The sequence below is a fragment of the Pecten maximus genome, chromosome 11 (assembly GCF_902652985.1).
Source record: "Pecten maximus chromosome 11, xPecMax1.1, whole genome shotgun sequence".
Lineage (NCBI taxonomy): Eukaryota > Metazoa > Mollusca > Bivalvia > Pectinida > Pectinidae > Pecten > Pecten maximus.
This window is the reverse complement of record NC_047025.1, coordinates 40,418,511-40,432,638: the sequence shown is the minus strand read 5'-3', so window position 1 is coordinate 40,432,638 and position 14,128 is coordinate 40,418,511. Positions and strand designations below refer to the sequence as shown.

General features: G+C 40.1%; 1 protein-coding gene across 2 annotated transcripts in view; it reads left to right on the top strand.

Moving 5' to 3' along the window:
• Nucleotides 1-10,062, top strand: part of LOC117337642 — a 108,467-nt gene extending 98,405 nt beyond the window's left edge. For both annotated transcript variants that reach the window (XM_033898726.1, XM_033898727.1), the window contains 2 exons: nucleotides 4,734-4,780; nucleotides 5,815-10,062. In XM_033898726.1, the coding sequence (XP_033754617.1) occupies nucleotides 4,734-4,780; nucleotides 5,815-6,587 (820 nt within the window). In that variant the 3' untranslated portion in view covers nucleotides 6,588-10,062. The remainder of the gene's footprint in view (nucleotides 1-4,733; nucleotides 4,781-5,814) is intronic.
• Nucleotides 10,063-14,128: the final 4,066 nt, after the last annotated feature.

The following is a 14,128-nucleotide window of genomic DNA, read 5'->3' as shown; positions in this document are numbered from 1 at the left end:
CCAGGGTAGTTAATGGTGCTGACCAGGGTAGTTAATGGTCATGACCAGGGTAGTTAATGGTCATTACCAGATAGTTAATGTCCCGACCAGGGTAGTTAATGGTCATGACCAGGGTAGTTAATGGTGCTGACCAGGGTAGTTAATGGTGCTGACCAGGGTAGTTAATGGTGCTGACCAGGGTAGTTAATGGTCATGACTAGGGTAGTTAATGGTGCTGACCAGGGTAGTTAATGGTCACGACCAGGGTAGTTAATGGTCTTGACCAGGGTAGTTAATGGTCACGACCAGGGTAGTTAATGGTGCTGACCAGGGTAGTTAATGGTGCTGACCAGGGTAGTTAATGGTGCTGACCAGGGTAGTTAATGGTGCTGACCAGGGTAGTTAATGGTCATGACTAGTGTAGTTAATGGTCCTGACTAGGGTAGTTAATGGTGCTGACCAGGGTAGTTAATGGTCTTGACCAGGGTAGTTAATGGTCATGACCAGGGTAGTTAATGGTCTTGACCAGGGTAGTTAATGGTGCTGACCAGGGTAGTTAATGGTGCTGACCAGGGTAGTTAATGGTGCTGACCAGGGTAGTTAATGGTCATGACCAGGGTAGTTAATGGTCTTGACCAGGGTAGTTAATGGTCATGACCAGGGTAGTTAATGGTGCTGACCAGGGTAGTTAATGGTGCTGACCAGGGTAGTTAATGGTCACGACCAGGGTAGTTAATGGTCACGACTAGGGTAGTTAATGGTCATGACCAGGGTAGTTAATGGTCATGACTAGTGTAGTTAATGGTCCCGACCAGGGTAGTTAATGGTACTGACCAGGGTAGTTAATGGCGCTGACCAGGGTAGTTAATGGTCATGACCAGGGTAGTTAATGGTCTTGACCAGGGTAGTTAATGGTGCTGACCAGGGTAGTTAATGGTGCTGACCAGGGTAGTTAATGGTGCTGACCAGGGTAGTCAATGGTCATGACCAGGGTAGTCAATGGTCCTGACTAGGGTAGTTAATGGTCCTGACTAGGGTAGTTAATGGTGCTGACCAGGGTAGTTAATGGTGCTGACCAGGGTAGTTAATGGTCATGACCAGGGTAGTTAATGGTCTTGACCAGGGTAGTTAATGGTGCTGACCAGGGTAGTTAATGGTGCTGACCAGGGTAGTTAATGGTCACGACCAGGGTAGTTAATGGTCATGACTAGTGTAGTTAATGGTCCCGACCAGGGTAGTTAATGGTGCTGACCAGGGTAGTTAATGGTGCTGACCAGGGTAGTTAATGGTCATGACCAGGGTAGTTAATGGTCTTGACCAGGGTAGTTAATGGTCATGACCAGGGTAGTTAATGGTCACGACCAGGGTAGTTAATGGTGCTGACCAGGGTAGTTAATGGTCATGACCACGGTAGTTAATGGTCTTGACCAGGGTAGTTAATGGTGCTGACCAGGGTAGTTAATGGTGCTGACCAGGGTAGTTAATGGTGCTGACCAGGGTAGTTAATGGTCATGACCAGGGTAGTTAATGGTCATGACTAGTGTAGTTAATGGTCCCGACCAGGGTAGTTAATGGTGCTGACCAGGGTAGTTAATGGTGCTGACCAGGGTAGTTAATGGTCATGACCAGGGTAGTTAATGGTCTTGACCAGGGTAGTTAATGGTCATGACCAGGGTAGTTAATGGTGCTGACCAGGGTAGTTAATGGTGCTGACCAGGGTAGTTAATGGTGCTGACCAGGGTAGTTAATGGTCATGACCAGGGTAGTTAATGGTCATGACCAGGGTAGTCAATGGTCCTGACTAGGGTAGTTAATGGTGCTGACCAGGGTAGTTAATGGTGCTGACCAGGGTAGTTAATGGTCACGATCAGGGTAGTTAATGGTCATTACCAGATAGTTAATGGTCATTACCAGATAGTTAATGGTCCCGACCAGGGTAGTTAATGGTGCTGACCAGGGTAGTTAATGGTCATGACTAGTGTAGTTAATGGTCCTGACTAGGGTAGTTAATGGTGCTGACCAGGGTAGCTAATGGTGCTGACCAGGGTTGTTAATGGTCATGACCAGGGTAGTTAATGGTGCTGACCAGGGTAGTTAATGGTCACGGCCAGGGTAGTTAATGGTCATGACCAGGGTATTTAATGGTGCTGACCAGGGTAGTTAATGGTGCTGACCAGGGTAGTTAATGGTCACGACTAGGGTAGTTAATGGTCACGATCAGGGTAGTTAATAGTGCTGACCAGGGTAGTTAATGGTCACGACCAGGGTAGTTAATGGTCTTGACCGGGAAAGTTAATGGTCTTGACCAGGGTAGTTAATGGTGCTGACCAGGGTAGTTAATGGTGCTGACCAGGGTAGTTAATGGTCACGACTAGGGTAGTTACTGGTCTTGACCGGGAAAGTTAATGGTCTTGACCAGGGTAGTTAATGGTCTTGACCAGGGTAGTTAATGGTGCTGACCAGGGTAGTTAATGGTGCTGACCAGGGTAGTTAATGGTGCTGACCAGGGTAGTTAATGGTGCAGACCAGGGTAGTTAATGGTCACGACCAGGGTAGTTAATGGTGCTAACCAGGGTAGTTAATGGTCATGGTCAGGGTAGTTACTGGTCTTGACCGGGAAAGTTAATGGTCTTGACCAGGGTAGTTAATGGTCGTGACCAGGGTAGTTGATGGTCATGGTCAGCGTAGTTAATGGTTTTGACCAGGGTAGTTAATGGTCTTGACCAGGGTAGTTAATGGCCACGACCAATGTAGTTAATGGTCTTGACCAGGGTAGTTAATGGTCACGGCTAGGGTAGTTAATGGTCTTGACCAGGGTAGTTAATGGTCACGACTAGGGTAGTTAATTGTAACGACCAATGTAGTTAATGGTCTTGGCCAGGGTAGTTCATGGTCACGGCCAGGGTAGTTAATGGTAACAACAAGGGTAGTTAATGGTCACGACCAGGGTAGTGAGTTAATTGCACGGCCAAAATAGGTAATGATAACTAGCCATGTACAGTTGATATATTGGTAAACACGGAAGTTATAATTACAGATGTTTAACAAAGACAGGTAAACACGGAAGTTATAATTACAGATGTTTAACAAATACAGGTAAACACCGAGGTTATAATTACAGATGTTTAACAAATACAGGTAAACACCGAGGTTATGATTACAGATGTTTAACAAATACAGGTAAACACCGAGGTTATAATTACAGATGTTAAATTAATACAATACAGGTAAACACCGAAGTTATAATTACAGATGTTTAATTAATACAGGTAAACACCGAGGTTATAATTACAGATGTTAAATTAATACAATACAGGTAAACACCGAGGTTATAATTACAGATGTTTAATTAATACAGGTAAACACCGAAGTTATAATTACAGATGTTAAATTAATACAGGTAAACACCGAGGTTATAATTACAGATGTTTAACAAATACAGGTAAACACCGAGGGTTATAATTACATATGTTTAATTAATACGGGTAAACACCGAGGTTATAATTACAGATGTTTAACAAATACAGGTAAACACCGAGGTTATAATTACAGATGTTAAATTAATACAGGTAAACACCGAGGTTATAATTACAGATGTTTAACAAATACAGGTAAACACCGAGGTTATAATTACAGATGTAACAAATACAGGTAAACACCGAGGTTATAATTACAGATGTTTAACAAATACAGGTAAACACCGAGGTTATAATTACAGATGTTTAACAAATACAGGTAAACACCGAGGTTATAATTACAGATGTTTAATTAATACAATACAGGTAAACACCGAGGTTATAATTACAGATGTTTAACAAATACAGGTAAACACCGAGGTTATAATTACAGATGTTTAATTAATACAATACAGGTAAACACCGAGGTTATAATTACAGATTTTTAATTAATACAGGTAAACACCGAGGTTATAATTACAGATGTTTAATTAATACAGGTAAACACCGAGGTTATAATTACAGATGTTTAATACAATACAGGTAAATACCGAGGTTATAATTACAGATGTTTAATACAATACAGGTAAACACCGAGGTTATAATTACAGATGTTTAATTAATACAATACAGGTAAACACCGAGGTTATAATTACAGATGTTTAACAAATACATTCCTTAAATAAGCATCATTGTTAGACTCATCAATAGAAAACAAATGAAGCGCCACAGCAAGTAAATATAATAACCAAAACCTCAAAATCTGTTCGGTTGATATTGGTAAATCGATATTAAAAATATGAAAAGCAGTTGAGATTTAATTGTTTTATTTTACGCCATTGAATATACTTCTCCAACCATGTGTACTTACCGATCAGAACTCTATCATAGTGGATTCTCCTCATATTTTATTATGAACAATGGAGAGTTTTTTTTATTGCAATCCATTCACAACCCAAACAAATGTTAGACAAACAGTGCCGTCGTCTGCTTCCTGTGTAAGTTTGTATCAACGCTATCATGTTTACTAAATCATTACCGACACTGACGGGACAAAGTATTGATTGGTGATAGGTGATTGTCACACAGGTGAAGAGTTCGTCAGATATACAATGCTATCCCATATGTACCTAACGCCTTGAGTTATAACTAAGGATAGGGACTGATTCTACAGACAAAATTCTGTCCCTCACCAACTTCAGTCGTAATATATCAATATAAAATATTGTAGTGCTGTGTATGTATTTATTCGTGTAGTATATTATGTGTTTGTGACAATTATATATATTTTTATTACAGTTTTATATTCTGGAGTCGGAACCAGGATGCCTATGAAGCGACCAATGGTAAAGTTGTTTTTGTCGTTTCCTTTCTGATATTTACCATACAGAACACAAAGTCCTATACAGATTAGGACAACCTTAGACACACCTGGACGATCTAAGACACACCTGGGCGATCTTGGACATACCTTGGCAAACTTAGGCACACCTGGACAATCTTGGACATACCTGGGCAAACTTAGACACACCTGGACAATCTTGGACATACCTGGACACACTTAGACACACCTGGGTAATCTAAGACACAACTGGACTCTCTTAGACACACTTGAAATTCTTAGACATACCTGGATAATTTTAGATATACCTGGACAATCCTAGACACACCTGGACAATCCTAGACACGCCTGGACAATCTTAGACAAACCTGAACGATCTTAGACACACCCGAACGATCTTAGACACAAATGAACGATCTTAGACACATCTGAGCTATCTTAGACACCCTTGAGCGATCTTAGAAACACATGAACGATCTTACACACACCTGGGCGATCTTAGACACCAGGACGGTCTTCTACACGCCTGGACAATCTTAGACACGCGTTGACGATGTTAGACACGCCTGGAAGATTTTAGACACGTCTGGACAATTTTAGACATACGTTGTGCCTTGATGATCTTAGACACACCTGGATGATCTTAGACAACTGGATAATCTTAGACACAACTGGGCGATCTTAGACAAACCTGGACAATCCTAGACACACCTGGACGATCTTAGACACAACTGGGCGATCTTAGACAAACCTGGACAATCCTAGACACACCTGGACGATCTTAGACAAACCTGGACAATCCTTGACACACCTAAAGTATCTGTAACATTTACTTCATCATTCTCCGCCTTCAGCCTGATTAATATACAATCATCTTGGGCCATAGTTCATCTCACTATTTTTGTCCAAATCATTTTTTTTTTTTCATAATGAGTATAGACTACTATTGTTAGATAGTCGTAATAACTACTATATATATACATATGATGGTCCTTTTGTTATAGTTTACCTGTACTTACCTTTACCCTTTGTTGACAGGTGTTGAGCAGACTGGCTGTAACATAGACAGTGCGGGTCAGAACGACTACGTCAGTGACGACCTTAAACTCGTGGAGTCAGAATACGAGGAGATCTGTGATGTTAACCAAGACTGGAAAAAAGAGAAACTTCCCATATTTGACAAAGTTTGTGATCCAGTGGAAAATGGCTCCACATTTGTTGGGGAAAATTCCCTCCCACATACAAATGGCGTTCTTCCTGCCAAAGTAGGTTCTGACAGTGACCAGTCTAAACCAATCTGTTGTACAGAGCCGGTCCAGTCTATGGACGGTAACCTCATCATGGCCGACCGACTGCTGTCCCAGTCCAATAACGGTGCGGACACGCAGGAAATGGATCTACTTCACCTTACAGACTTCAGTGATATCAAAACTCCTAATGATTCTCAATCTACTGATGTCGTGCCATCAGAAACTGTCAAAGACTCCAATATAGCTAGTAGCCATTTTATCGTAGATGATGCCATGGAAGTTGTAAATGCACCCATAGTGCAGCCAAGTTGTCCACCGCTACCGGAGGAGGCGGGTCAGTGTGAACCGTCGGGTCCAGACCAGTATGTAAATGTTTCAGGTGAAAATAGAGACACTTTAACAGAAAATTATACAAATTTGAGCAAGGTTGAAAGTTCTCATCCCTACGAACACCTTGACCCTAATACACGAGAAGACCCCTCGTCCAGCCAAACCTACGAGGCCTTAATTCCAGCCATTTCTCCGGACAATCGTCTGTCCACTGACCATACAGACAGTTGATGTGATCTATATTATACTGTTCTAGGTTAAAATCAAATATGTGTCTCAACGTCTTGATACCTAAATAAGAGGTAGTGTCCATTTAGTGGGAATTCCAAACCTCTCCGTCTACAGGGACCACAGCGGGAACAGCCTTAATGGAGTTCACCTCATCTGTATCCAACACTAAAAACTGGTCAGGTGACTCTGTCTACGAAAAAGGAAAGAAGAAAATATCAACATCAAAATAAACCAAATGTTTTGTAATGCTTGCCAGTGTAACTCAAGGTATGGCAGTAACCACAACACATATTTACGTACAATACTTCAACCGTGGTTTGTTACGGGACGTTACTTGTAACATTATTTGTGTTATGTAATAATGGTCATGGTAACTATGGTAACTATGGTAACTATGGTAACCACTGTAACTCTGGTCACAGTTAGTCATACAAGCATCTCTAATATAACCATGGTTATCATGGTAAATATTACTTTGATGGCCGTTACTGTGACAACAGTTACTATGGTAACTATAACTATGCTTAGTGCTTTCGTAGCGATCGTTACTATGGTAACTAGTATCATGGTTACCGTTGCTATGACCATGATTACTATGGTTACTATTATTATGTTATGATTATCGCTACTATGGCGATGGTTACTGTGGATTATATTACTATAATTATCGTTGCTATGACTATTGTTACTTCATGGTAACTGTCATAGTAAACTTTATTTACGATATATCATATTTACTTTAAAAGTCTTTTGATATTTTCAACAGTGATATTAATATCACAAACATACCTACTTCTATACTTCTGATGATGATTGTTAAATGTATGATTTCTCAATGGAGACTAAAATTGATCCATTTATGAATTTGTTAAACAAATGCCGTAATTTTCTCGGACATATGATGCCATATAATGGTAACTAAGACAAGTTATTAAACCGATGTAGTTAACACGAGACACTTGGTGACTGACGGGTACGATGTATTTAACACGAGACACTTGGTGACTGACGGGTACGATGTATTTAACACGAGACACTTGGTGACTGACGGGTACGATGTAGTTAACACGAGACACTTGGTGACTGACGGGTACGATGTAGTTAACACGAGACACTTGGTGACTGACGGGTACGATGTATTTAACACGAGACACTTGGTGACTGACGGGTATGATGTAGTTAACACGAGACACTTAGTGACTGACGGGTATGATGTAGTTAACACGAGACACTTGGTGACTGACAGGTACGATGTATTTAACACGAGACACTTGGTAACTGACGGATACGATGTAGTTAACACGAGACACTTGGTGACTGACGGGTACGATGTATTTAACACGAGACACTTGGTGACTGACGGGTACGATGTAGTTAACACGAGACACTTGGTGACTGACGGGTATGATGTAGTTAACACGAGACACTTGGTGACTGACGGGTACGATGTAGTTAACATGAGACACTTGGTGACTGACGGGTACGATGTATTTAACACGAGACACTTGGTGACTGACGGGTATGATGTATTTAACACGAGACACTTGGTGACTGACGGGTACGATGTAGTTAACACGAGACACTTGGTGACTGACGGGTACGATGTATTTAACACGAGACACTTGGTGACTGACGGGTACGATGTATTTAACACGAGACACTTGGTGACTGACGGGTACGATGTATTTAACACGAGACACTTGGTGACTGACGGTTATGATGTATTTAACACGAGACACTTGGTGACTGACGGGTACGATGTATTTAACACGAGACACTTGGTGACTGACGGTTATGATGTAGTTAACATGAGACACTTGGTGACTGACGGGTACGATGTATTTAACACGAGACACTTGGTGACTGACGGGTACGATGTAGTTAACATGAGACACTTGGTGACTGACGGGTATGATGTAGTTAACACGAGACACTTGGTGACTGACGGGTACGATGTAGTTAACACGAGACACTTGGTGACTGACGGGTATGATGTAGTTAACACGAGACACTTGGTGACTGACGGGTACGATGTATTTAACACGAGACACTTGGTGACTGACGGGTATGATGTAGTTAACATGAGACACTTGGTGACTGACGGGTATGATGTATTTAACACGAGACACTTGGTGACTGACGGGTACGATGTAGTTAACACGAGACACTTGGTGACTGACGGGTACGATGTATTTAACACGAGACACTTGGTGACTGACGGGTACGATGTAGTTAACACGAGACACTTGGTGACTGACGGGTATGATGTAGTTAACACGAGACACTTGGTGACTGACGGATATCAGATGTGTGTTATGTATAAAATTGCTTTCATGACTCGTTTATTCTTCTCTTCTTTGAGTTCAAGTCCTTATCATAAGAACATTTAGAAGCTCTATTTGTGCTGTTTATAATGTTCTGTTTTATTGTGTTTTGTTGTTCATATTTTCTAAACATTAACACATATTTACTATATATTTTTCATCTTTTCTTGTATTTTTAAATTTATTTATTTTTTATTCTAAAGCTTAACACAAATTTCGTTGCCAAAATGGTGTTTATCTTAAATGATTCTGTAAAATATACCCGTTGATTATCTGTGAGTAGTGGACATTAGTGTATTTAACATTGATCTAGTGTTAAATGTGATTCCATCGAGCTGTGTATATATACGTGAGGCAATGGAAGGGGACCTGATCGTAATATTTGAACGAATGTACTGCATTGAATTCTGATTGGTTGAATGAATGGTTGTGGATGATATACAGAATTTTGATTGGTTGAATGAATGGTTCTTGATGATATACAGAATTTTGATTGGTTGAATGAATGGTTGTGGATGATACAGAATTTTGATTGGTTGAATGAATGGCTGTGGATTAATGAAGCACTGTATGTAGCTTTACAATTCTCTTTCAATAATTGTTACCGACTCTTACCTAACTTGTTCTATACATTGCTCAATATAGTCTCTCGGTGTTTGGTCGTGGTGTTCGAGTGTGATATGATTACGTCATTATGTATAACAGCGCACGTGTTTTACACTTACATATTTATCAGAATATCCCGATCAAGTCGTCTTCATTTATAAGAAACACTCTCTGATACTGTTACATCACTCGGACGATGTTGAGTTGGAATAGAGACACGAGATGGTTAGAAGATTTGTGTATGTCCACGTGTTTATCACGCGCCATACATAAACTAATAAGGTCGTGTTTTACTCTTCTGTTTTTGCTCCATAAACACACCAAGAATGTTTACCAATAGGAGAAAAACGTATAATTTCAGTTTCTGTGAATTTTTAAAACAGCGATTTTTATTTTAATGAAAACTTCACTGGGTCACGTATCATTACAGTGTAAGTGTACACGGAAGTTTGACCTGGTCATATTATCTACATTCTCATTCATTTTAAATTCTTGTCATGTTTGAAGAGGAGCACTTGCAAATAAATTGTTCAACTTTTACGCTACGTTAGTTTTTATTTGTATGTAGCCATTTATATCAATCAACAATTATCACAAAATGCTAACATATGACAGACCAATCCTCCATAGTATACATTATCTTACTGTCGACATGTCAATCCTCCATAGTATACATTATCTTACTGTCGACATGTCAATCCTCCATATTATACCTTATCTTACTGTCGACAGACCAATCCTCCATATTATACCTTATATTACTGTCGACAGGCCAATCCTCCATATTATACCTTATCTTACTGTCGACAGGCCAATCCTCCATATTATACCTTATCTTACTGCCGACAGACCAATCCTCCATATTATACCTTATCTTACTGTCGATAGGTCAATCCTCCATAGTATACCTTATCTTACTGTCGACAGGCCAATCCTCCATATTATACCTAATCTTACTGTCGACTGGCCAATCCTCCATAGTATACCTTATCTTACTGTCGGCAGGCCAATCCTCCATAGTATACTTTATCTTACTGTCGACAGGCCAATCCTCCATAGTATACATCATCTTACTGTCGACAGGCCAATCCTCCATATTATACCTGATCTTACTGTCGACAGGCCAATCCTCCATATTATACCTGATCTTACTGTCGACAGACCAATCCTCCATATTATACCTTATCTTACTGTCGACATGTTAATCCTCCATATTATACCTTATTTTACTGTCGACAGGCCAATCCTCCATATTATACCTTATATTACTGTCGACAGACCAATTCTCTATATTATACCTTATCTTACTGTCGACATGTTAATCCCCCATATTATACCTTATCTTACTGTCGACAGGCCAATCCTCCATATTATACCTTATCTTACTGTTGACAGACCAATCCTATATATTATACCTTATCTTACTGTCGACATGTTAACCTCCATATTATACCTTATCTTACTGTCGACAGGCCAATCCTCCATATTATACCTTATCTTACTGTCGACAGGCCAATCCTCCATAGTATAACTTATCTTACTGTCGACAGACCAATCCTCCATATTATACCTTATATTACTGTCGACAGGCCAATCCTCCATATTATACCTTATCTTACTGTCGACAGGCCAATCCTCCATAGTATAACTTATCTTACTGTCGACAGGCCAATCCTCTATATTATACCTTATCTTACTGTCGACAGGCCAATCCTCCATATTATACCTGATATTACTGTCGACAGGCCAATCCTCCATAGTATACCTTATCTTACTGTCGGCAGGCCAATCCTCCATAGTATACTTTATCTTACTGTCGACAGGCCAATCCTCCATAGTATACATTATCTTACTGTCGACAGGCCAATCCTCCATACTATACCTTATCTTACTATCGACAGACCAATCCTCCATAGTATACCTTATCTTACTGTCGACAGGCAGATCCTCCATATTATACCTTATCTTACTGTCGACAGGCCAATCCTCCATATTATACCTTATCTTACTGTCGACATGTTAATCCTCCATATTATACCTTATCTTACTGTCGACAGGCCAATCCTCCATATTATACCTTATCTTACTATCGACAGACCAATCCTCCATAGTATACCTTATCTTAATGTCGACAGGCAGATCCTCCATATTATACCTTATCTTACTGTCGAAAAGCCAATCCTCCATAGTATACCTTATCTTACTGTCGACAGACCAATCCTCCATATTATACCTTATCTTACTGTCGAAAAGCCAATCCTCCATATTATACTTTATCTTACTGTCGACAGGCCAATCCTCCATATTATACCTTATCTTACTGTCGACAGGCCAATCCTCCATATTATACCTAATCTTACTGTCGACAGGCCAATCCTCCATATTATACCTTATCTTACTGTCGACAGGCCAATCCTCCATAGTATACCTTATCTTACTGTCGACAGGCCAATCCTCTATATTATACTTTATCTTACTGTCGACAGACCAATCCTCCATATTATACGTTATCTTACTCTCGACAGGCCAATCCTCCATATTATACCTTATCTTACTGTCGACAGGCCAATCCTCCATTTCATACCTTATCTTACTGTCGACAGGTCAATCCTTAATAGTATATATTATCTTACTGTCGACAGGCCAATCCTCCATATTATACCTTATCTTACTGTCGATAGGCCAATCCTCCATATTATACCTTATCTTACTGTCGACATGTTAATCCCCCATATTATACCTTATCTTACTGTCGACAGGCCAATCCTCCATATTATACCTTATCTTACTGTTGACAGACCAATCCTATATATTATACCTTATCTTACTGTCGACATGTTAATCCTCCATATTATACCTTATCTTACTGTCGACAGGCCAATCCTCCATATTATACCTTATCTTACTGTCGACAGGCCAATCCTCCATATTATACCTTATCTTACTGTCGACAGGCCAATCCTCCATAGTATAACTGATCTTACTGTCGACAGACCAATCCTCCATATTATACCTTATATTACTGTCGACAGGCCAATCCTCCATATTATACCTTATCTTACTGTCGACAGGCCAATCCACCATAGTATAACTTATCTTACTGTCGACAGGCCAATCCTCTATATTATACCTTATCTTACTGTCGACAGGCCAATCCTCCATATTATACCTGATATTACTGTCGACAGGCCAATCCTCCATAGTATACCTTATCTTACTGTCGGCAGGCCAATCCTCCATAGTATACTTTATCTTACTGTCGACAGGCCAATCCTCCATAGTATACATTTTCTTACTGTCGACAGGCCAATCCTCCATACTTTACCTTATCTTACTATCGACAGACCAATCCTCCATAGTATACCTTATCTTACTGTCGACAGGCAGATCCTCCATATTATACCTTATATTACTGTCGACAGGCCAATCCTCCATATTATACCTTATATTACTGTCGACAGACCAATCCTCCATATTATACCTTATCTTACTGTCGACAGGCCAATCCTCCATATTATACCTTATCTTACTATCGACAGACCAATCCTCCATATTATACCTTATCTTACTGTCGACAGGCCAATCCTCCATATTATACCTTATCTTACTATCGACAGACCAATCCTCCATATTATACCTTATCTTACTGTCGACAGGCCAATCCTCCATAGTATACATTATCTACTGTCGACAGACCAATCCTCCATATTATACCTTATATCTTACTGTCGACAGACCAATCCTCCATATTATATCTTATATTACTGTCGACAGGCCAATCCTCTATATTATACCTTATCTTACTGTCGACAGGCCAATCCTCCATAGTATACCTTATCTTACTGTCGACAGGCCAATCCTCCATAGTATACCTTATCTTACTGTCGACAGGCCAATCCTCAATATTATACTTTATCTTACTGTCGACAGACCAATCCTCCATATTATACCTTATCTTACTGTCGACAGGCCAATCCTCCATAGTATACCTTATCTTACTGTCGACAGGCCAATCATCTGTATTAAACCTTATCTTACTGTCGACAGGCCAATCCTCCATATTATACCTTATCTTACTGTCGACAGACCAATCCTCCATATTATACCTTATCTTACTGTCGACAGGCCAATCCTCCATATTATACCTTATATTACTGTCGACAGAACAATCCTCCACAGTATACCTTATCTTACTGTCGACAGACCAATCCTCCATATTAAACCTTATCTTACTGTCGACAGGCCAATCCTCCATATTATACCTTATCTTACTGTCGACAGACCAATCCTCCATATTATATCTTATATTACTGTCGACAGGCCAATCCTCTATATTATACCTTATCTTACTGTCGACAGGCCAATCCTCCATATTATACCTTATCTTACTGTCGACAGACCAATCCTCCATATTATACCTTATATTACTGTCGACAGACCAATCCTCCATATTATACCTTATCTTACTGTCGACAGACCAATCCTCTATATTATACCTTATCTTACTGTCGACAGGCCAATCCTCAATATTATACCTTATCTTACTGTCGACAGGCCAATCCTCTATATTATACCTTATCTTACTGTCGACAGGCCAATCCTCAATATTAT